General features: G+C 43.0%; 1 protein-coding gene across 2 annotated transcripts in view; it reads left to right on the forward strand.

Moving 5' to 3' along the window:
- Positions 1-298: 298 nt before the first annotated feature.
- kpnb1 (karyopherin (importin) beta 1) overlaps positions 299-21,637 on the forward strand; it is a 28,864-nt gene continuing 7,525 nt past the window's right edge. The window contains exons 1-14 of one of the 2 annotated variants that reach the window (XM_080724314.1): positions 299-842; positions 2,664-2,722; positions 5,636-5,818; positions 6,102-6,302; positions 6,729-6,881; positions 7,056-7,115; positions 8,755-8,844; positions 9,000-9,116; positions 11,395-11,496; positions 12,466-12,690; positions 15,138-15,329; positions 17,252-17,382; positions 19,317-19,464; positions 20,506-20,577. In XM_080724314.1, coding sequence (XP_080580440.1) covers positions 803-842; positions 2,664-2,722; positions 5,636-5,818; positions 6,102-6,302; positions 6,729-6,881; positions 7,056-7,115; positions 8,755-8,844; positions 9,000-9,116; positions 11,395-11,496; positions 12,466-12,690; positions 15,138-15,329; positions 17,252-17,382; positions 19,317-19,464; positions 20,506-20,577 — 1,773 coding nt within the window. In that variant the 5' untranslated portion in view covers positions 299-802. The remainder of the gene's footprint in view (positions 843-2,663; positions 2,723-5,635; positions 5,819-6,101; positions 6,303-6,728; positions 6,882-7,055; positions 7,116-8,754; positions 8,845-8,999; positions 9,117-11,394; positions 11,497-12,465; positions 12,691-15,137; positions 15,330-17,251; positions 17,383-19,316; positions 19,465-20,505; positions 20,578-21,637) is intronic. The other variant, XM_080724315.1, reaches the window with a different exon arrangement.

Here is a 21,637-nt window from a genome sequence, read left to right on the forward strand (position 1 = left end):
AAATGTTTGAAATGTTTTAGATGGGGTAAAAAATAGATAAAGATAGATTTTTTTTGGCGTGCTCGTCAGGGCAAAACAAAAATTATTATGGGTCCCATCCCACAAATGGGTCCCGACCCAGCGTTTGGGCAGCAGCCAGGTTAAAGACATGGCTAAAACTTAAAGCGGGACTTCCGTCCTTTTGCTGGGGTGCCTCCTCCTGTCTGTCTCTAGTAAACCAACGACCGCAGAGGAGGGGAGGAGAGCCATATCCTTCCGCCGGGGAGACAAGTGCGGCCCTTTTCCCTCCCTAGTCTGCCGAGCGATCACACACACAGGATGCGAACAGGCAGCCCCGCTGCTAAGAAAACACGCTATTTGCTCCGGCTCACATCTATCCCACATTCACAGCAGCACTAGAGCAACACAAAAAAAGCCCGTCAACTGAAGTCGGACGTGCCGGGGCGGGGGGACAGTGAGTGAGTGGACAGTGGACACGCCGTTATCGCCGGGTGTTTTTTTGTTTTCTTATTTTTTTTGGCCGACTTCTCAGTTCTCATCATCATCCACGTTTCCCCCCGTTCGGTTAGCAAGCAAGCGCCGAGCAGCAGCAGCATCGGGGCTGAAGGAAATCTAATCCGGTTTGAGTTGTTGCGCGGCAATCGAAACCGTGAAGCGGTTAGGTTAGCACCGTTAGCATAGCGACGACTTGACTTCACCCCAGCAGCACCGCCCGGGAGGAGGAGGAGCAGCAGCGAGCGAAGCTAGAAGAAGCCGAAGCAGAGCAGAGCGGAGCGGCCGACCGACCGACCGGGGAACAAGGATGGAGCTCATCACGATCCTCGAGAAAACCGTCTCTCCAGGTGACAACCACCGCACAACGCTTGTTTTGTGTCAAGATAACGCCGTGTGTGTGTTTAGTTGGACTGGAGCCCGGCTCAATGTGGCCGCGTTCCGCTGTCGCTGGAGGAGTGGTGAAAGTTGGAACCGGTGCAAGGGAAGGAGTGCTAAAGTTGTTAGCTTGTTAGCATACTTTATTTGTTGGGCCGGTGAGTGCGCGAGCGAAAAATAGCCGACCTACAAGTTCACAGCGCGTGGCTTTCCCCACGCGCGGTGAGCTTGTAGATCGGCTATTATTTTCGCTCGCGCGACGCCGGCGCGCAACTATGTTGCTGGCTAGCTTGCTAAAGTAGCAGGCGGACACACACGGCCTGCGGCTCCATTCCATTCATGCTAACACGCTAACCGTGGCTATATTGAACATGCGTTATGTTGGCGGAAGGAAGAAGGCTTTTGGGGGTTTTGACAACAAGAGTTTAACGGGACAACCTGCCGGCTCGTCTAAATCTTCGTCTATATAATGTCAATAATAATATGAACGGGGTCGTTGCGGCTTGACGTGACTAAGCGTGATTTCTGACAGCTGCATTGCATCGGTAGCAGCAGCAGCGAGCAGCGACCCTGCCCATGCTGGGTTAGCTTGGGGACTCCCTCTTTCCAGGTGTTTCGCCTTCATTGCGTCTAAACACAAACATTTAATTAAAATACAACTATATCTCTAACCTCACAAATGGGGCTGTCACGATTATGACATTTTACATGACGATTGATTGTCACTCAAATAATTGCGATTAACGATTTAATTGTGGATTTGTCGTTGACAATTACATTTCTGTTTGGCTATTAGGCTTTGAAGTTGCACATCATGGCAATTATGACATAAATATACAAGAAATTTAGAAATTAAACTTAAATAAGAAATTACTGACATTGTTGACAACAACTGACAAATAGAACATTGATAGTGGAAATAGCTGATCTACAAGCTCACAACGCTTGTAGATCGGCTATTTCCACTGCTTTTTGAAAGTGTTTGAAACTATATTAACATTTCTCAACATGTAAACGATTATGACGATTATACAAAATAATTGCGATTACCTCAAATAATTGCGATTAGACGTGACAGCCCTACACAAACACTAATGTCTAGCCCTAACCTTAAACCTCACAGAAATGAACAACCTCAAAACCCTGCCCGCCTGGGCGAAACACCTGCGGAAAGAAGAGGTTCGCCCGTGTTAGCTTGGTATAGTTAGCAGGTTAGCAGCCCAGCAGCCCGCTTTTGCGGGGCTGTTCATGTGCAAATGAGTCGGCCCTCCCTTGCCTCGCTAACTTCGAGCACCTCCGAAGTGATCCGAGGAATGCAACCCGAGATATGCGACCCCACCGACGCTGTGTTGTCCCTGTTGAAACGTTGACATTTCTGAACCAGTTTAAATCATGTTGATCATTGCCAAGACTTTTAAATCGGGTCAATGGTTTAAGTTTGGGATCTGTGTGAAAAGTTTTGGCCAAGCTAGCTGACGAGCTTTAGGTTTTTTGGGGGAAGCATCAAGCATGTTGTTGGCACCAGAACCGCCGCATCCACCCTGTCGTCTAAACGTCATGTAATCAATGTTAATGAATCCAAGCCATAGTGAATGGAAGTGACCACTTAAACACTATGTCCCGTCATGTCTCCCACGACCACCCCACATCTGACGGCTCGGGGACGGCTGTTCACTTTATAGTTTCGGTACTAATGTCAAGCAAGCATGCTTAGCTAGCATTTCAGCTAGCTAAATTAGCTAGCATTACAGTGAGTAAACCCCCCTCCCTCTCTCCCTCTCTCTCTCCCTCAGATCGAAATGAATTGGAAGCGGCACAGAAGTTTCTGGAGCAGGCAGCCATTGAGAACCTGGTCAGTACTCAGTACTGTGTTTATTACGTTTAAACTGCTGTGTGAATGATGTGAAAGTAGGTTAGCGCCACGCAAGTATGGTGGCCAGATTGAGGAGGACGCTAGCTAGTAGCAAGTGACCCGCCCGGCTTTTCCCTGGGCTGGGCCCTCCCTCCACACACCCCACCTACACACACGACGGCTGACTAGTAGCGGCACACGCGCGTCATACACGCGCACACACTCACTCACACACACACACACAGAGTCGGACATCAGTTTGAGCAGTGAATGAAGGGAGACAGCCCCAAGCTTGCTAGCGTTAGCATTCCATGGCAGATGCACCCCAATCCCACCAGGGAAGGGCCGGGGGCATGGGGGCTGCACCACGCAAATACCTCTTGTGTTAAAATAAATGTACCCAAGGAATATCTGTAATTCTGTATCATTAGTCTGGTTAGCCCATATACAAGTTTAACCGTATATAAATGTATACTGTGACATTTTGGATAGTCAGTCCTCTGCAGGTAATTTAGCTGTTAATTTACCTGGCACAGTAACCTCTGACATGGTTATAGATGAATTGTAGGGAAAATGGGTGGATGAAGGCTGTATGTGTCCAGGAAACGCAACTTAACGTTAGACATTGAGGAGAAAATGTAGCATATTTGATAAATTGCGTTGGATTTTTCATTATCTAATCAAAGATAAGATAATCCCCCACCCCCCACCTGAAATGTGGACACAGATCAAAACATGCATTTGGACATGGGCACCGAACATAACTAGTAAAATATTGTTTGGCAGTTTGTCTGCTCATTTAGCTACTCTGACAGGTGAACCACCTCCACACAGAGGTCATATACCGGTATCTAGTGTTAGCCACTGTCAATCTAGCCTCCCTATTTTGTGCATGTCATGGGTGAAAATGTTTTTTCAAAGTTCGCTGCTCTACATCGAAGTATAAAACGGGGTATAAGTTGTCAATAATATGGCTTTCTAGTGCAATGCCAAAAATTACGTGTAAGGTTTTGGGGTAATGATCCACTCCGGCTCCAAACCAAAAGGCCAGATTCGTGCCCAGTGATGGAAGTTTTCCTTATGGATGACTTCACTTGGAAAAGTGCACCGACAATGCTCCAGTCAGCAACAGTCGGAACCATTAGACAGGAGATGGAGGGGCGGCCGACTTGTAAGACAGACCAACGCAGCGTTTTCTGTGGCTTCTAGAGGCCTGGTTGGTAACACAGCCAAGAGGGTGGGTGGCCGATGGGATACATGTCTTTTTTAAAGGAAGAGCATGCTGCAGTCTGGAGAAAGAAATGTGACACTCATTCAGAAGTAACATACTGGGGAAACATAAAGGGTTGTGTTTTTATTAGTTTGCACTTTCTTGCACATAATCTGAAAGTATTTGGATTCTTGAAATAAACTCAACCAGGTTGCAGATGAGGGAAGAAGTAAATTGCACGAAAAAAGAGCTACTTTATTTGCATAGTCATCTAGGCCAAGTTGTCATATTTATCATTTTGTAGTCTGGGAAAAGCACAACACATTGTTTGCGTATAGCAAAGATTAGATGGTAAAAAACTAAAAAAATATGAGCATGTATGTAAAGCTTGGCATGATTGGCTATTCATGCTTAAGTATTATACAGTAGTTTCTATTCTGCAGTTAGCAATAATGTATTATGATGTAAGATGATTTCCAGCTTAAGCACATGAACCTAGTATCCCTATTCTGGCCATGTCATGGGTGAACATTTGGTAGAAATGGATCTTAAAGCTCACAATGTCATGTGAGTTTGTGGGAGTGTTTTCTGCTGGTGTTTCAGTCCGAGTGTGTCAAAGGGTGCGTTCGGAAATGCGCACCGGGTGTGTGCTCACTGCTCAGTGTAGTGAGTGCCTAAACCCAACCCTAACCTCAGTAAAACTACACCTAAACTCAACCCTAACCCTAACCTTAACCTCAGTAAAACTATGCCTAAACCTAACCGTAACCCCTAACCCTAACCACACCCGGTGTGCATTTCCGAACGCACCCTTTGATACACTCGGACTGAAACACCAGCAGAAAACACTCTCCCGTGAGTTTGTAGATTGGATATTTTTGAGAGAGATTTTGTGCACGGGGGAAAGTAGTGGGCCAAGTACAGACACCAGGGAGAATATAGGGGTTAAGTAGTTAACACTCTGAAAAGCAACTATCAGCTAGTGTGCATCTGGACAAACATAAGGGGGTCAGTAGCTACTTTGACATACGGTCTAAGTTTAATAAGACATCTTATATAATCATCAAAGGATTTAGTATCTTTGCTATAGACACTGAGTCACTGACCTCTGCATGTCATTGAGCCTCAGTGCCTTCACCCTTTCTTTCACCATAGAAAGAACCAACGCAGAGCAGCATAATACAAAATCTTGTTGCAGTGGTGCTAGAAGAGATATGTTTATGGCCTTAGTTTGTGAGGAGCCTACGTGAAGCAAGCAGTCAATTGCTGTGGGGGATTCAAGATGGGTGTAATGTTTGTCTATATACAATATATATGCAGTATGTAACAAGCTGGTGTTAATGCAGCTCACTGTCTGTACAACCAGCTGTACAATATGTATACATGAATATGTGTCACCTCCGCTTATCTGTCCCCTACCCAACCCTGATCTCTGCTCTGTTCATGCGGAGTCCATCTTATATTTGTCTGTTTGACCTCCTTTCACATCCTCTCCTTGACTCTCATATCAGTGCCCCCCCTTCTGCCTCTCCCCATCTAATGCTATCGCCCCATGCTTTCTACTCTTCACCTCCTCTCTTTAATGCCTTCTCTACATTTCTTTCTATCTTCCACTTTCTCCCTTTGCCCTCTACCCTCTGAGAGAAAAGCACTCTTATCCTCTTGTCTCTCTAACAATGTTGCCCTTCACCTCTCCCATCCAGCCAACCTTTCTGGTGGAGCTGTCCAAGGTCCTAGCCAACCCAGGGAACACCCAGGTGGCTCGCGTGGCAGCCGGCCTGCAGGTTAAGAACTCCCTGACCTCCAAAGACCCAGACGTCAAGACTGGGTACCAGCAGAGATGGCTGGCCATCGATGCCAACGCGCGCCGGGAGATCAAGAACTTTGTAAGGAATCATGATGTGTTTATGCGGTTTTTGATTTAGTTAATCTGTGTGGTGGCATACTACTTAATACAAGCAAAGCTATTAATGATGGTGTCTGGTCTATGATGATAAACTATGCACCACGCTGAATTTGTGATGTATAACTTAACCATTGTATCTGAGACCTAGACAAATAGTTTTTTGAGATATTTACACCAACCCTTAATGCTTGTGTGGAGCTACCTTCCTGTGAGTTCCCCAGGTGATGGGTGTATCTGATCGCTTTCTCCATCTATCAACACAGGTTCTTCAGACACTAGGTACAGAGACATACAGGCCCAGCTCTGCGTCTCAGTGTGTGGCGGGGATCGCCTGCGCCGAGATCACAGTCAGCCAGTGGCCTGAGCTCATCCCCCAGCTGGTGGCCAATGTAACAGACCCCTCCAGCACTGAACACATGAAGGAGTCTACATTGGAGGCCATCGGATACATTTGCCAGGACATAGTGAGTACAGCCCCACACAAACATACACAGGTCAGACGGTTATATACGAACAGAACTGACGTCTGTTCCTCTACCTGTTGTGAGTTCTACTGTGTGGATTTTATGATGTCACAGAGTGAAATGGGGTCTACTTCACCTAGGAGACTGAAGATAGCAGGGCTTGTCTAATGTAGTCCTTTTGGTTTTGCTGGACCCCACAAAATGGCATTTATTCTGAATTCTTAGACATCTACAGTATCTGTTACTATCACGAATACTATATCTTAATACCTTGTTGACGGAGGATAAACATCCTAACCCTAAACCATATTGGTTGGACTAATATAGTGATTTGGGCCACGCCTTTTCTGCGAGACAGGACATTTCCTGTTGATTTAGATGTTGCTACTCCACACACACTCGTCTAACATGCTGCTGTGTGTTCAGGACCCAGAACAGCTGCAGGACAATGCCAACCAGATCCTGACAGCCATCATCCAGGGAATGAGGAAGGAAGAACCCAGCAACAATGTCAAACTGGCCGCAACCAACGCCCTGCTCAACTCATTGGAGTTCACCAAAGCCAACTTTGACAAGGAGGTAAGGAGCCAGAGTTGTGTCTCAATCTTCCTGCTATCGTTTGTCCTTTACTGCCCGGAATAGGATGGTTAGAACGGGTTAGAGCTCACACTATAAGGAGGGTTCTTTGGTTAAACCACTACTTATAATTAAACCACTACTTGTAATACGGTTCTCTGTGTTTGTGTGTTGCAGACAGAAAGACACTTCATCATGCAGGTGGTGTGTGAAGCAACACAGTGTCCTGACAACAGAGTGAGTACTTTAATTTACTTTATTTGTTTATTTAGACGGGATATTAATGGACATTAAATAAATGTGATGTAAATACACCGGATTTAACAAACATGCACATTTTCATCCGCAGTCCCCACACGAAAACATAAAACAAAACTGGCAAACAAGGGCGTACCTTGCATTAGGAAACAAAACATGCATAAAAAAACGTACAAAAGTCTAAAGTGCGTCTATATAATTTAGCAGCATTGTTTTTAAGGGCAATACAAATTTGTAACTAGTGCAGTGCTGTATTGCTTTCATATAATGGAGGATTCAAGTAATAAGAGGATACACTGTCAAAGTGCACTAGACTATTTAACTACATGTTCACAGGTTTGGTAGCCATCTTTTTTAGATTGTACTTAAAGGATGGAAATGATGGACAATCTCTTATTGTCAGTGGTAGGTCATTCCAGATTGAACAGCCCTGAACTGAGAGGTTGTTTTTTTTTACCAAAAGTGGTTTGCTGGTGTGACACTTCACAGTCCCCTCCAAACAAGCTCTGTCTGTAAAAATGGAGTAACCAAACAAATGGAGGAAAGAATATAGATACATCACTGGGAGAACTTTAAACTGATTCAGTTTTGTGATTGGTGTTCAGTTAGACCTCATCCATCCAGTCTAATCCTTTCACACATTCAATCAAGAACTTTGTAAGGAAGCATGATGTGTTGCATGATAATATTTTTGATTTAGTCCACCTGTGCAGTGGCATACTACCTCATATGATTTGTAATAAAAAAGCAAAGCTATATCAGTGATGTTACTAGGTTTTCAATGTAATGGATCCCGGGACCCACAGGTGGTCATTCAAATGGGTCCCAGAAAAGTTTTATGAGTACTCGATACAATGTTTTCGAGTGCTGTGAGCTTGTAGATCGGCTATTTTAAAAAGGTTTGCCTATTTCTTATATTTATTTTACAATTTGGCTAATGTTTGAACTTAGAACTACTAGAACTACTAAAACATGTGCCCCTAATGAATTTGGGCGCGCAAAATGGCGTTGGACGTCGGTGGAATCAAAACATTGACGTTTCTATCGCCTGTCTAAGACTTTCTACGTGGATTTTATTTGTGTTAACGTAGGGTAAAGTAGGATGCTTTCACCCATGAACAATGGTGGTGTCTGTGGAATTTTAAAATGTTTTTCTTTTACCGCGACCCGGTAAATTATTTTAATATGGACTCCAATGGAGGCGCATCCCCGGGACCCCAGGACCATGACATGAATGAGTCCCTGGGCGACTTGAATGAGTTTTTGATGCGGGATGCGCACGTAATGACATCACTGCTATATGATGATGAGTTGTGTCTGGTCTATGATGATAAACCATGCACCACGCTGAAATTGTGATGTATAACTTAACCATTGTATCTGAGACCTACACACATACAGTAGCTTTTGAGATATTTACACCAACGCCTCAATGCTTGTGTGGAGGCCTTAGTGTCATCACTGGGAGAGCTTTAAACTGGTTCCATTTTGTGTTTGGTGTAAGGGTGTTGTCATCAGTTAGACCTCATCCATCCATCCAGTCAAATCGTTTCACACATTCAGTTAAGTTTTCTTTCTTGATGTTGTTCTTCGTTAACGGTCCTGTTTTGTCGTACAGGTGCGAGTGGCGGCCTTACAGAACTTGGTGAAGATCATGTCTCTGTATTACCAATACATGGAGACCTACATGGGCCCTGCTCTCTTTGCGGTGAGACACTCTGCATACATTAACCACTACAGTGCATGCTGCATAGAAAAAAATGCAAAAATGGTCTTAGGCAGTATCATGCTGTCGGGCTGCTATCGCCTGATGTCTTCCTCTACATCCATCTGTACTTAACCGTCTTCTCTCCTCCTTCCCAGATAACCATAGAAGCCATGAAGAGTGACATAGACGAGGTGGCCTTGCAGGGCATTGAGTTCTGGTCCAACGTCTGTGACGAGGAGATGGACCTGGCCATCGAAGCCTCTGAGGTGTGTGTGAGTTATGTTTTTATTTTTTAAAGATCTCTCTCAAGCTCATTTCCCCCCCCTCTTCTCTTCCTCCTACTGACGTCAGTTCCTCTGCCTGTTGTGAGTTCTACAGTGTGGATTTTATGATGTCACAGAGTAAAACGGGGTCTACTTCACCCAGGAGACGTAGACCGCAGGGTCTGTCTAAAGTAGTCTATCTGGTTTTGCTGGACCCCACAAATGGCAATTGTTCTGACATTGTGTCAACCTAGGGATGGGACAATATGAAAATGGCATGTCACGATTATTGTGGCAAAAATAATTGCGATAATAAAAATATGATCAACTTAAATTGCCATTTTAATTAAACACTTGACAACACGTGAGCTAGTAGATGTGCCATTTCTGGCGAGCATACCAAATGCACTCTATACAGGTCTGTTTTATCGTGCATAGGGGGTTTAAGTGGTGCTGAATTTGCAGCTCAACAAAAACAAATTCCTCCTAGTGTATGAGGACAATTTCACAATAAATTAAAATCTTTGTTATACGATTATTGTGAGCAGTTTCTTATAACGATTAGCATCCCATCCCTATGACATCCATCCGTTACTATCACTTTCTTATTATCATTTTGACAGGATGATAAATCATGCACCATGCCTTAAATGTGATGTGTAACTCTTACCAATGTATTTAGGGACTTGCATACACTTTCTTGCTTGTTGGAAATGTTTATTATGATTAACTTTGCAAGCGGTGTGTATTATTTACTTTTGAGGCTATTGAAAGCTGTAGCAAATGTATTTGGTGCTTTTCAGAAGTGGGTAACATAAAAGTATTTTGTCCATTTATTTACTTGTGCTATAGAAGTTACTTGGATCCTGTCCTATTGACTTAAGTATTTGAATTGAAAACTGACCTAGATGAGTTGTTCCCAACCTTGCTCTTCTGGGACCCCTAGTACTGCTGGATTTCTAAATGGGAGAATCTGCAGTAAGGGGTTTCTGTGGATCAGCAGTGGGTGACAGCTAGGGCTGACCCAAAAAAATCGAATATTCGAAGCTTCGTTCGAAGGCAAGGTATTCGATTTTGAAAAAGATATTCGAATAATCGGCCGCGACCGTTTTGTCCTTTGGGGGGGGGGGGGGGGGGCGCGTGCCTTAGCTTGCGCCTCGCTTCACTCCAGCTTGATAGCGTCACCTCCTCCTCGCACACGTGTTAACATTAATAACAAGCCGACAACAACAACAAAAGCAAGCATGAAGCCATCAGAATGGTCGCCGATGAAAAGTAAGATAAAGCCCCAGACACCAATGTCTGAGTAACATCACCCAATGCAACTATTGCGACGCAGTCACACATTTCTGTGTCAAACCAATGTCATGCATGCGGTCGGTTGCTGTCTTCCACACGGCACATTCTGACGGAGACACAAGCGTGTTCTTCATCAGGAAACAAACAGCGAATATTGGATTTTACAAAACAGACCCCGTCACCATCAATCCCGTTTTAAAGAGGAAAAAAGAGCTTAAAACCAACTTGCTAGGCTTACGTTGTGGTGTTGATGATGACAGGTTTATATCGGATCTGCAAGCTCAAAACTGTCGTGCCCGCATAGTTGTCTGAGCCTGACTTTCGGTTGATGAGTGGAACGTTAAATCAGGCACACTGCAGTGCATTTATTTACTATAATATACTATTACATTTGCGTGTACATACAGTACACATTGGGACTTGGGAGTTAATCTGTTATATAGGGCTCTTGAATCGCACTGCTGCTGTTGGCTGTTGCAGCCGCGATGTTACATTATTTACAGTCATGATCATGATGTGATGTGATTATGTCAATCCTACTGTACTGCAAAAAACACTTTCTTTAATATAGAAAACATTTGTATCATAGCCAATTCTTCTTCCTCATTGTATTGTTGTTTTTAATGTAATGAAACAAAATAGGGAGCTTTATTATGAGGAAAAACAGGTGGGTTTTCCCTTTTAAAATTGGGTAAAATCGCGCATTTTTAAACACATTTCCTTAACGGTTATCGCTTATGTAGCCGATAAACTTTTGCTCCCGACATACACCGTCGCCGTCACCGAAGCTTTGAAGTTCGCTGGATTTTGGCAAACTAGCTTCGATTTTAATAATTGCAATCGAAGGTCAGCCCTAGTGACAGCATCTGTCTTGGTCAACTTGCTCACTCAAAAGCTGACTACCTCTCCAGCAGTGTTTACAGTGCTATTGGTTAAAACCACCCCTTTCATTTTAACTTTGGTCTGTTCCTTTCCTTCCTTACCCCAGGCTTCGGAGCAGGGCCGCCCCCCGGAGCATACCAGTAAATTCTATGCCAAAGGGGCCTTGCAGTACCTGGTCCCCATCCTCACACAGACACTCACCAAACAGGTAGGAACCATATGTTTGTTAATGCTTTGTCTCTGTCTGTTTGTCCAGGATTCTGTCTTTGCCAAATATTTTGCAGAAACGGACCAGTTAATATCTTCAGAAGATGTGATCTGTTCTTTTGCAACCTTTTCAATCAAACTCTTTTTTTTTTTTTTGTTCATTCATCCTGTTACTCAAGTAATCTCTCACTCCCCTGCAGTATTTCTGATTTATCCCACCCTACTCTCCTCTTACTGTCAATACCTCACCCCTCTCTCTCTTCCACTCTTATCACATGTCCCCTTTCTCTTGTTTCATTCAAAGTGTATTTTACTGACATGGTGCAGTGATCGCATACACACACAAAGAAAGTGAACTACCTGTAATGACAGTCAAGAGCACTTGTGTGTAAAATAAGTTAAGTAATCAAAGCAAAGCTAGTAAAGATGGTGAGTTGTCTGGTCTATGATGATAAATCATGCACCAAATGCTGAAAGTGTTGATGCATAACTTAACAATTGTATCTGAGACCAACGTACAGCATTTGACATACACACAGTTTTTGAGATCACACAAACGCTTCAATTAAATTGTGTGATTTGTCTTAAGGTTACATCAGTGTATTAAAATACCTTTAAAGTTCTACTTCTATGTAGTGGAAGTTTGGAGTCATACATCATATATGACTTAACGGCTGGCCATACTGAGATCCTCATTGGAGCAATATCGTTCCCATATGCATTGTGAGATCCATATGATAAAATGTAACGTTTTGATCTTTACAGTGCATGCAGTATTTCTGCCTCGTCCCACCTTACTCTTCTCTTACTGGCTCAACCTGCTGTGCATATAGCCTCTTTGTCTTCTGTTTCATTCAAATTCAAATTGTACTTTGCTGACATCGTCCCATCCACATCCAAAGAAAGTGCATGACCTGTAATGACACTCAAAAGCACTTATGTGTAAAATGACTCCTCCCACCCTCCGCAGGACGAGAATGACGACGACGACGATTGGAACCCGTGCAAAGCGGCCGGCGTGTGTCTGATGCTGCTGGCCACCTGCTGTGAGGACGATGTGGTTCCCCACGTCCTGCCCTTCATCAAAGAGCACATCAAGCACCCCGATTGGCGTTACCGCGACGCCTCGGTCATGGCCTTCGGTTCCATCCTGGAAGGACCTGAACTCAACCAGCTGAAACCCCTCGTCATACAGGTGACCCTGATTCACTGGGAACTTGGAACTTTATTCTATTTTTAAATGGACAACAAAGTTGGGGCAGGGGCAAGCACTGCATTACTGTGGTTATAAAACGCATACTGCAGAGTTGAGCTCACTATCACATTTGTTATTTAGTTTTTATAAATCTTTTGCTGGTGAAAAGTTACAGAAGTGCATATGTTTAAGCTTAGAAATTCCACGAAGACACTGATCAGTTTAGTTGTCGTCATGTTAAATTCTTCAGCTTCACAAATAGGGAGGAGCTATGATAATTTATTGAAGCAGACTGAAGCATAAAACAGTTGGAGTCGGTGCAAGTCCTACTTCTCTGTGTGGTAAAGCTAGCCTAGCTGACCTATTTTCTAACCCAAATGTTAAAGCTATACTGTGTAAGTTGCTCAACTAGTGGTCAGTAGCGTCCGCGTCTTTCGGCCGTTTTTCGCCGCGGACCGGGCCTCACACCCCCGCGTCACCCCCGCATCTGCCTCCATCTCGCCTCCATCTATCTTTGGAGGGGTCCCTGGTTCCTGTGCGTTCAGGCATTCCGTAGAAACGGAGTGTTTCACCCGAGTATAGATAGAGACACACGGGCGCCCACAAATATGGCCGCCCTATTGTGATGGCTAGCGACCCCACTTCAAGATGCGCTGTGATTGGCCGGCAGTGTATAACCCTCGCTGTGATTGGCCGGTAGTGTATGATGACGTCATTTTGCCGGGAAATCCCACCCCTGTCACTGCTAGAAGAAAATATATAAAGAGAAGGCTTCAGAAGCTGAAAATAACGGAGTGGGTGTTCTAAAACTTTAGCGATTTAAGAGTTAGGACAATTTTAAGATTTGTTTTATAAAAAAAGTTACATGGTATAACTTTAAGTCTCATAACTTGGCACATTCTGGATTTGAGTCGGGTGTTGTGGTGCATCAGGCTCATTTGGAACGAGGCATTGTGAAAATGGAAATTCTATACAGTCAAAGCCCTTATTTGCAACATGCATTTATGCACAAAGACCAGATGGGCTAGAGGCTCCTTTTAAGATAGGAATAATACATGCTCAAACATAAATCTAGATATTAAATGAACATAAAATATTAGGTAAGGGAACAATGTTTATTCGCTTATGGTTTGATGCCTTTTTAAGAAATATAACAATTTTGTTGCATTCTCAATTCAGATTGTAGATGGTTTAACCGAACTGATTGTCCAAATGAGGTTTTGCATAATGCAGTGCGATTGTTATAATTTATTGAGGGCCAATGTTTTGCCGGTGTCTTGAATTGGAATATCTTATGAAGCTGAATCATTGGTTGGTTTGTTCAATTTCTATTTTCTGCATAGTGGTATGATGGGGATGGCTAATTGGTACGACCAAATGTGAGGTTATTGATGCATCTGAAGCAGTAGAGATTTTATTTAATGGCTTTGCAGATTCACTTTATCAAAATGTATTTAAGAAGATTCCGTACTTGACCTTCTTTTGTTGGCTGTGTTCAGTTCACAGCAGGAGATATATGGTATCTGTCTGTAAACACTTTAACGTCATTGCTCACTGTCTCTCTCGTTCTCTTGTAATCTATCAATTCCACAAATCTCTGCGTGCGAGTGTCTGTCCTCCGTGTATCTTGAGAACCGCTGAACGAATCGCTTTCACTTTCTGTGTCTACTGCTGACACCCTAAGGGAGATGGGTGTTGAGTGTGAAGTCAGTTGGCTCAGCGGTTCTCCATATTTGGTATGCGCCACGATTCAATGCGACGACCTGGGTTTGAGCCTGCACTAGTATTACTATTTAATTTCCCCTAAATTAAGTAGCAGGACTGTCTAGCAGTCTGTGTATCCATCTGACCGATCAGCCAACTTAGTTTCTACTTTTTTCACGTGATGTATATTTTTAGAATATCCAACTATTAACTTTATAATCCTCCCAAATTTGGAGTCAAAATGTTGCACAGGGACATTTTACTTTTCTGCCCTTAATAACAAACCTTCCATACGTCACAGCCCTATTATAAACAACAAGGTGCTCAGTTCCTCATAAGTTGAGTAATAAAAGAAAAGCTAGTAATGATGGTGAGTTATGTCTGGTCTGTGATGATAAATCATGCACCAAATGCTGAAAGTGTTGATGCATATCTTAATCATTGTATCTGAGACCAACACACAGTTTTTGACTAACACACATAGCTCTTTGAGATTTTTACACAAGCGCTTCAATTCTTGATTTGTCTTTAGGTTACATCAGTGTATTAAAATATCTTTAAAGTCCTATGTAATAAACGTTTGGAGTCATACTGTACATCCGACTAACGGCTGGTCATATATTCTGAGATCCTCATTCAAGCAATGAATGCATCCCGAGATCCCCATGATACATTTTAATTTTTTGATCTTTACGTTGCTCTAACTCAACTCTTGTCCGTGTTGGTCTCTCCTTGATCCCCAGGCGATGCCCACCCTGATAGAGCTAATGAAAGACCCCAGTGTGGTGGTGAGGGACACCACGGCCTGGACGGTAGGCAGGATCTGTGAGCTGCTGCCCGAGGCGGCCATCAACGAGGTCTACCTGGCCCCCTTGCTGCAGTGTCTGATAGAAGGGCTTGGAGCCGAACCCCGAGTTGCCTCAAATGTCTGCTGGGTAAGCAACGCACAATTGTACACTGAACAGGGCTGTCACGATGACACGTTTTAATTTGATGATTAATTGTCACACACATAATTTTGACCAATGTTACCGAAAGCCTTTCCTGTTCAACAGAAAAGCTAAAGCTAGGTAGGTAATAGTGCTGGGCGATCGAAAATGGATCTCGATTCAGACTCCTATGCAATCTCATTTCTAATATGATCGTATTACGGCGATTCTATGACATCATGACACTGTGGCAGGTAAATAAACGTAACCCTAACCTCAGTAAAACTATGCCTAAACCTAACCCTAACCTTAACCTCAGTAAAACTATGCCTAAACCTAACCCTAACCGAACGGGAGTTCGACCTATGGGGCAGTCCCCCTTCACTCTATATATTAAAAATAAAAACACCCGCAGAACTAGACTTTTGTTACATGTGCTGCAGTTCCTGCGACTGTCTGCCAGTCCGTCCGGCAGACGTTAACCTGGCGTTAACATGTGAAGGAAAAATGTAGTAGCAAGCAGCTACTAGCTAGCACTGTAGCCATCTAGATTCTTGTGGAGGAAAATCGAGATTCTCATTTTAGCAAGAATGGCCCGGCACTAGTAGGTAATCTGAATAAAAACTGCCGAGCACTTTACCTTTTTGCTGAGATAACAAACATTCCTACATCACAGAAAAGGTGGTCAGTACCTTGTAAGTTTTGTTATAAATGAAAAGCTAGTAATGATGGTGAGCTGTCTGGTCTATGATGATAAAAATCATGCACCAAATGCTGAAATTGTGATGTATAACTTAACGATTGTATCTGAGACCAAGACAGTTTTTAGATGTTTACACCAACGCTTCAATGCTTGTGTCAAATGCATTGTCTTAATACCTTGTTTAAGTGTGCAGGTTACCATCAGAGTATAAAAATATCTTTAAAGTTCTATGAAATGCACTATTCTGAGGTATTTTAACTTGGGAACACATGGAAGAAGGAAATCCCTCAATACAGCGCAGAAAGACTGAAGAAAAACTAAATGTCATTCCTTCTTAATCTCATGTCACAGGTACATGTTACTTGAGTGTGTTTAGTTGTAGACCCACATTCATGGCAAATGTGAAACTAGTGAATGTTCAATTGAATGCCAGCTAATTATAGAAGCGCATTGAAGACCAAAGTAGTAATCGCTAACTGGAAAATTACCTAGCAATCACAAGACTTGAATGACTTGAAGTGAGTTTGCAGATGCAAGGAATTTGAATCGGTTAGTTATGCAACCATAATACATTATTTAATGCATCGTGCATTACAGAATTGTTAAAGATTTACAGCAAAACAAACAACCGGTTTGAAATTTAAATGGGGGAAATGCAGGAGTAGGTCCCTTCTTGTACAGGGAGCACATGGTTCTGGTGAGAACAGAAGTGATTGCTCTGCACTGATAGGAGTATGCATGCTGAATTGTATTAGCTATACATCAGTGGTCTTCAATATTTTCAGTCCAAGGACCCCTTAGTTGAGAGAGAGATGAAGCAGGGACCCCCACAACCTTTTCATAGATTCCATATAGTTTCATTGTTTGACAGCATGATCATCAGTGTATTTTGGATATATGTTAATGTGTGTTTTCAGATATTTAACCACTTGAACCGTCAATACTTGTGACCTTTCACAAGTATTGTATTGCTCTTTTTCCCCTCCAAAGCTCTTTGCCGAAAATAGCCGATCTACAAGCTCACAACGCCTCATAGCGCGAACGCTAGGGTTCAAGTGGTTCAAGTGGTTAATATAAAAAAGGGGAAAAAAATAGTTTCTATCACACAAAGATTTGGAGGACCCCCTGTAGTAACTCTGAGGACCCCCTAGGAGTCCCGTACCCCCTGTTGAAGACCCTTGCTCTATACATAATATAAATGGAATGAATTGTTTTCCTCCTCCAGGCGTTCTCCAGTCTGGCGGAGGCAGCCTACGAGGCCACGGACGCAGCCGAGGACCAGGAGGAGCCCGCCACGTACTGCCTGTCTTCCTCCTTCGAAATCATCGTACAGAAACTGCTAGAGACCACAGACAGGTCAGACAGACGGGTCAGACAAACTCCCATACAAAAACAAACTTTTCTTTCCAGTTTTCTCATAGCCTGACACTCAGCCTGAATTGACATTTCGTTTCACTCCATTATTCAGTCTGAACTTGCTCTCGTCTAAGGCAATTTCAAGGATGGGCGTTGCCAAAGAGGCAACCTTCTGCGATTGGTTCATAGTGTTATGTGTGGCTGGCTAGTGGCTAGCCTGTTGCTTGCTAGTGCTACTTGCTAACCAAAGAAACAGGCAGAATAGGAGCACTACGAACTAGTAATCAAACACAACATAACATGCCTGCTACTGGTGTTTCATAGCGAGATCGATACGATCGCATTTTACCGCAATTTACTGCGACGCGATGCACGGTACGGCGGTGGCGCTGGTTTACTTGGAAACGCACATGAGTTCTGGGAAACCCCCACCCACGCTGATCACAAGACGCTGATTCACGACGCTGATTCGCCGTACGCATTTTCGAACGAGGAAGGCCTCTTCAATGAGAGCAATTCTAGACCCCTGAATCGCCAAAACAAAAATTTAAAGGGGTGTGGCTAGCGATTCAGGGTCTGGAACTAGGCTAGTTTTCTCAACCTTTTCCTGTTAACGTCATGCTTTAAAGGGGCAGGTCACCCAAAATACAAAAAATATTGGGGAAAAAACAAAACAACAAAACAAAAGTTCTCTGTCCTGGGGACGGATTTCTATCTTGAGTCCCTAGGGGCTATTTATGAGATAAGTGCAGATTCGCAAAAAAAGAAAAAAGTCGAGCCGTCGGCGCTAATACTTTATTTTTTATTTTTTGCAAAATAAATTTCTGTCTTGGGATTATTTTTTGCTGATTTACCTTGTAAAAGTGTCATACAGTGTCTGCAAATATACCCCCTCCAACCAATCCGTGCTTTGAGATGAATAGTTTTGTCGCAAAATTGATTTCACTCAAGGTGGTATTAAAAAGGTCTTAAATTAAAAGTACTGACGCCTGCAGATACCGAAACGAGAGCTTCTCTCTGTATTTCAATACCCTGTTGTCTCCTTCTCTCCATCCAACAATCATTATCTATAATAAATGTTCTTGTTTATTTCATTACAAACCAGACGGAGTAATACAGAGGAGACACTCTGTTTGGCAATAGTGTCTGCAAACAAACGTGTTTATTCAATTCATATCTACAGTTCTTTTCCAGAACGATTCAGCAAAAATAATAGATTGAATATGAAATGTAGATGTGTGTGTCTTAAATGGAGCATTCATAAAAATAAAATAAAAATGTTACATAAAATGATCACGCTGTAGTAATGCTAACAAACCGTGTAAGTGTCTGGTCTGTGATGATAAACCATGCACCACGCTGAAGGCTGATGTATAACTCTTACCATTGTATCTGAGACCTACACACTACGTTGTACAGCAAGCTTAGGGCATAAAATATGAAATTCGGCACACTTGATGAATGTAATTGACAGTGCGTTTGGTCGGCAAAGCACACGAGAAGTTGGCCTTCAAATTATTTGTGCTTGTTGAACCTGGCTTCTGTTGCAGGTGACGCGTCAACTATGAAGTTAACCAAACAAATTACGTTAGTGGTTTTTACTTTTCTTTTTTTGGTGGTGTTCTCAGTTGGCATTGTGACACAATATCTCTTTATTAAATCCATACAAAGAATGGAGGGGAAGAGCTCTCGTCTGTCTGAACCTCAAGAATCACAATGTTTGATTGTTGGGTTGTTAAGCATGCACCGATTTGCTCCTAAAAGTTCATATTACGATATTGGAGGTGCTCTAGCATGTCCTGCCCGTTGACAATGACTCGAGATGTACTTGATGACCCTAACCTACAAAGTTAAATTCTAATGCATGAAAATCCACGTCCTGGGGTTCTTGAACTGTAGTCAGTTGGCTTGACACTGATGTTTGTGTGTTGCAGGCCTGACGGCCACCAGAACAACCTGCGCTCGGCAGCCTATGAGGCTCTGATGGAGATTGTCAAGAACAGCGCCAAGGACTGTTACCCTGCCGTCCAGAAGACCACCCTGGTCATCATGGAGAGACTGCAGCAGGTCCTACAGATGGAGGTAAGAGAGGAGGGAAAGGTCTGGACAGATGGAAGTGGGAAGAGAGGTGGGGCTGGCAATATGGAAGAAACTGTAAAAAAAAAAAAAAAAGTTAGTATAATGATACAAACAAACCGCTCAAGTGTGTCTGGTCTGTGATGATAAACCATGTCTGATCCATTATGAGAGACCATAAAAATCATCCTCTATTAATCACTGTCTGAGACCTACGCACTTGAAACCTTTGTGATTGATGGATTTTAAATGTCATCTTTAATATGGAGAAATGTTTGTTTACCACTTTATCTGAGACCTATATTCACTTTTTCCCACGGCACTAGCCAGCAAGCTGTGCGGACTGTAATGCAAATTACAAAAAATTAATGATACTAGAGGTTCGCGGCGCTACACGCCGCTCACATCTACGCCCCCTCGCCTCGTTAACGTGATTTTGAAAAAAAATTTAAAAATTTAAAAAAAAAATTTAAAAAAAAAAATGTTTTGGGGGGGAACTATTGTGGCGGAACTATTGTGCCGCAGCACACGTTTCCGGTCGGACATATTTGACGGCCGGACGCATTTCCGGTGAAGAACTCACGTTACGTTGCTGTAATGGGATGTACATACATGAAGATTATGTTAATGTGATCGGGACTCGTGCCTAAGTGATGGAATGTACTGGAATGTGGACAGTAGTGCTATTGACTATGCAAACGTGAGTACATCATTTGTTTAGCTAACTGTTAGCCTGGTGTTGACTCTACGTCAGCACGTATGGCGCTGGTGTGACGTGAGGACGTCGGCACGTGTTCCACGTGATCAGTCCTAGCCAATTGGAGTGCTGCATTTGGTCGTGTGGTGACAAATAAAAACCGCTGGCTGCAGTTTACAAATGTAATATAAGATATGCATGTCAAAGTCGGTGAACTGTGCCTTGAGTCGAATACACACATTTAAAAAAGTTGAATGGTAATGTTCCTGTAAGAAAGGCACAACTCTGTAAGAACATTTCTGTAAGAAAGGTATAACTCTGTGTCTCTCTCTCTGTCTCTGTCTCTCCAGTCCCACATTCAGAGCACCTCAGACAGAATCCAGTTCAACGATCTGCAGTCGTTACTGTGCGCTACTCTACAGGTCAGAATACACACACTACTGTCCTCTCCCCTTCTCTAGTGTTGCAACGTGCAAATATTACACTTATGTTGGATCCAGTTGACTTGAAATTTGAATGGCCATTAATTGAGGTGCACAACTTCTTAGTTGGTTGGTTTGTGCCTTTTTTCTGTGAATGTTGATTTTCAACTCTACTAGAACCATGAAACACAAACTAGAATACCTGGGGCCACATGTATGAAAGTTTGCGCAGAATCCTGGGTTCCTTTCTGGGTTCCCGTGCCAACAGCTGTCATTGGCATCGTTACCAACGTCCAGGGATTTTCTTTGACGGACATATTGTCCCTTTCATTCGTAATTATCTGCACCAGCAAGGAAAGTGCATTGAACCTTGGAGAAATGTCTAATTCATGCAACTATAATTGGTGATAAAGTAATGAATTCATATTTGACCTTGAGTAGAAGACTCCAATTTAAAACGGATGAATGTTGCTATGCAGGCCAATTTTATTGGACCAAAACACACTGCCTAAAAGTCTGCATACACTACCTGCGGAGTATGTGGACAGACATCAGTAAATCAGACTACTATTTAATATTGTATATTTCGGTTTTACACAGTGAATGGTGCCTGTTTTTTAAGTATTAGTAAGAAGCAACACAATTCACCAGTTCTGAAATGTAACTATGCATGTCATGTGAAATAGACACTCATCAAAATATGACATAAAATGCTCATTTGAACACCAGTAAAATGATAGAAACCGTGTAAGTGTGTGTGGTCTATGATGATAAACCATGCACCACGCTGAAGCCTGATGTATAACCCCATAGTATACCACTATCTGAGACCTATACTCACTTTTTCCCACGGGCTCTGCAATCAAGCTGTGCAGAATGCAATGCATTCCCAAGTCAGCGAAATATGCCTCGAGTCGAATACACCAATATAAAAAGTGTGAACGTTAATGTTGCTATTACATTTTTATTGAACTCTGAACAAAGACTATTTACTTGTTCATGCGCCATCTGATGTAAAGTTTCCCTTTCTTACAAGGGTGATTTTTGTGTAGATAGTACC

This window comes from Nannobrachium achirus (assembly GCF_963921795.1).
Source record: "Nannobrachium achirus genome assembly, chromosome: 4".
NCBI lineage: Eukaryota > Metazoa > Chordata > Actinopteri > Myctophiformes > Myctophidae > Nannobrachium > Nannobrachium achirus.